The sequence below is a fragment of the Bos javanicus genome, chromosome 5 (genome assembly GCF_032452875.1).
Source record: "Bos javanicus breed banteng chromosome 5, ARS-OSU_banteng_1.0, whole genome shotgun sequence".
Lineage (NCBI taxonomy): Eukaryota > Metazoa > Chordata > Mammalia > Artiodactyla > Bovidae > Bos > Bos javanicus.
Genome location: NC_083872.1, coordinates 31925524 through 31928561, shown reverse-complemented (window position 1 = coordinate 31928561; position 3038 = coordinate 31925524). Strand labels below are relative to the sequence as shown.

Sequence of the window (3038 nt, the reverse complement as noted above, 5' to 3'; positions counted from 1 at the left end):
CTAATATCAAAAGTAGTAAATTTGGTTTAAAAGTAGGTTAAAGATGGATAAGAAAGAACTCTGAATACCGGAACAGGATAAATGGCCTAAGTACCTATGGATCAAGCCTAACCTGGTAGATTAGAAAAAGCAATGGTTTTAGAAAAAGCAATGGTTTTTTACTTGTCAACATGGCATTACAAAAGCTCCCTGAATATCACATTTTTCAACAGTAAAATGGATATCATCAGCTGCCATAAATAAATCACAAAATCACTTTGAGAAAAAAACTGAGATAGTGATTGAGATACTCTGTACACACAAAGTTAATGGAAATTTAATGAGCTGCTTAGGAAGTTAGAAGTCACTGGATGATTATGACCTAAAACATAATGATATGGAAAGGAGACAAGTTTAAAACAACTGCTGCAAATCCATACTATAATGGTTCTTAAAACCAAATGATTATAAGGCTCACTAAACAGGAAAAACCCAGGTGGAAACTCACTACCATGAATGTACAAGGAAGCCAGTTATATTTATTTTTCCAATTAAATCCCTATAAAAAAGGAATGAGATGCTCTGTTAAGTATGTGAAGACTGCAATCCAAGAATACGATTGACAAAATAGAATAAAACTTCTTGCTGAGGTACAGTGAAGGATATACTGAGTGTCTCAACACAGCACCCAAACAGCACAGGGGGAAATGTGTAAGCAGAAAGGCTGATGCTGTGAAGGAAACAGGAACAATCATAGGCGATCTCACCTCTCCTTTATTTTATTACAGGAAAATATTCTCAACAAATGGCCTTGAGGAACCACAGCACCATCACCCAGTTTATTCTCATTGGGCTGTCTGACGACACCCACATCCAAGCTCTGCTCTTTGTATTATTCCTGGGAATTTACCTCCAGACACTACTGGGGAACCTGACAATGATATTAGTGATCAGGACTGACTCCCACCTCCACACGCCCATGTACTACTTCTTGAGCAATCTATCATTCCTAGACCTCTGCTTCTCTTCTGTCACTGTGCCCAAGCTCCTGAAGGACCTCCTGTCTGAGAAGAAGACCATCTCAGTAGAGGGCTGTCTAGCCCAGGTCTTCTTTGTGTTTCTTACTGCGGGAAATGAAGCCTGTCTGCTCTCAGTCATGGCCTATGACCGTTATGCCGCCATCTGCCACCCCTTGCTCTATAACCAGGTGATGAGCAACCAGCTCTGCAAGGGGCTGGTGTGGGGCTCCTGGGGCCTGGCCTCTCTCAATGCAGTCATCATTGTGCTCTTGGCTATTAACCTGGACTTCTGTGATGCTCAAACCATCCACCACTACACCTGTGAGCTGCCCTCCCTCTTCCCTCTGTCTTGCTCTGATATCTCCATCAATATCAGTATCTTGTCCTTCTCCACTATATTCCTTGGGCTTGGAAACTTCTTCCCAATCTTCTTCTCCTATGTTCGTATTATATTCCACATTCTGAGCATCAGCTCCACCACAGGCAGAAGCAAAGCCTTCTCCACCTGTTCCTCCCACCTCATCGCAGTGATCCTGTTCTTTGGCTCAGGTATGCTGCGCTATCTCATGCCTCCCTCTGGTTCCTCCCTGGATTTGCTTTCTTCCTTACAATACAGTGTGATCACACCCATGCTGAATCCCCTTATCTACAGCCTAAGGAACAATGAAGTAAAGACAGCTGTGAAAAGGACATTGGGAAAATATCCGCAATATTTTAGGCATTGAAGTAAGTTACATTTACTCATCAAAACTGCAAAGATTGAGCTTTCTCTTATGTTGTCTCTTCCTTCTCGAGGTCGTTGCTCTCGCTCAGTTGTGTCCATCTCTCTTAGAACTCATGTCTCCCGTGTCTCCTGCACTGCCGGCAGATTCTTTACCACTGAGTCATTGGGGAAGCCCCCTGTCTGCCTCAACACAGAGTCAAATAGGGTACACAAAAGATCCTAGAGCTTGCCTGAGCACCATATCTTGTTATTGAAAAGTAGAGGCAAATATTTTAAACTTCCATTTGAAAAGTCTATGCTCTATTGATTGGGAAAGAATATGAAAGCATTCTTCCACAAGCACACTAATAAGACAAGAAATTAATTAGGGTGAAAAGTTAACACACATAGGTGGCTTGATTTCTCAAAAAAAAAAAAAAAAAAAGAATAAAATTTACCAAAAAATCAATCTGAAATGCTTAATAATGAAAGATTCAAAAGAGACTTTATATTTCATTTAAAAATATTTAACTTTAATCAAGAGCCCACCAGAAGGTTTGTGATCAAATCAGATTGGAGGAATTACAGCTAAAGTAATTAGCAATAAAAGAATAATTACCATATTACTTAATAAGACCATGTAATTTCCCCCTACTATAGCTAGATGAGGATAGATATAAGATTTAAATTTTGTTTGAGGAAAGATCTACAAGATCTACAAATATTGGCAATGATGAAATTTTCTATCTGGAAAATCTAAGAATTCCATTAGAAATGAAAACTTATTAGTATTCAAGACTTAAATGATGCAAAAATCTTAATATATTGATACAAAAATAGTTTCTATACACCAAAATCTAGTGAACAGACAAAAAATATGTTAACATAGAAAATTATTCATTGCTGTTACATCAACATAAAATCCCAGGATTAAACTTAACAATGAACCCTTAAAACTATATGAACAAAACAGCAAAAATGAACTGCTATTAAAGATACTTAATGTAAGATTTCTTTATAAAGTGTGTTTTCATCTTCAAATGACAAATATGTGATGAACATTAACATAAACCATAAGAATATTTATGGCAAAACCAATACAATATTGTAAAGTAATTAGCATCCAATTAAAATAAATAAATTTATATGAAAAAAATTATTGCAAAAATTCATGATGAACAAAAAATAAAATTTTTAAACAAACAACAAAAAAAGAATATTTATCACTGAATTATCAATAGCTATTGGGTTCCCTGGTGGCTCAGATGGTAAAGAATCTGCCTGCAGTGCAGGAGACCCAGGTTTGATCCAGGTTGGGAAGATTCCCTGGAAGGGAA

General features: G+C 37.5%; 1 protein-coding gene across 1 annotated transcript; it reads left to right on the top strand.

Annotated features, from left to right (window-relative positions):
• The first annotated feature begins 578 nt into the window (after positions 1–578).
• Positions 579–1723, top strand: LOC133248662 (olfactory receptor 8S1-like). Its single transcript, XM_061419032.1, has one exon. The coding sequence runs from the start codon at positions 785–787 to the stop codon at positions 1721–1723; it is 939 nt and encodes a 312-aa protein (XP_061275016.1). The 5' UTR covers positions 579–784.
• Positions 1724–3038: the final 1315 nt, after the last annotated feature.

What these genes read in the sequence shown, in the direction of transcription:
- LOC133248662 (XM_061419032.1), top strand. Translation starts at nt 785, where the DNA reads ATGGCCTTGAGGAACCACAGCACCATCACCCAGTTTATTCTCATTGGG.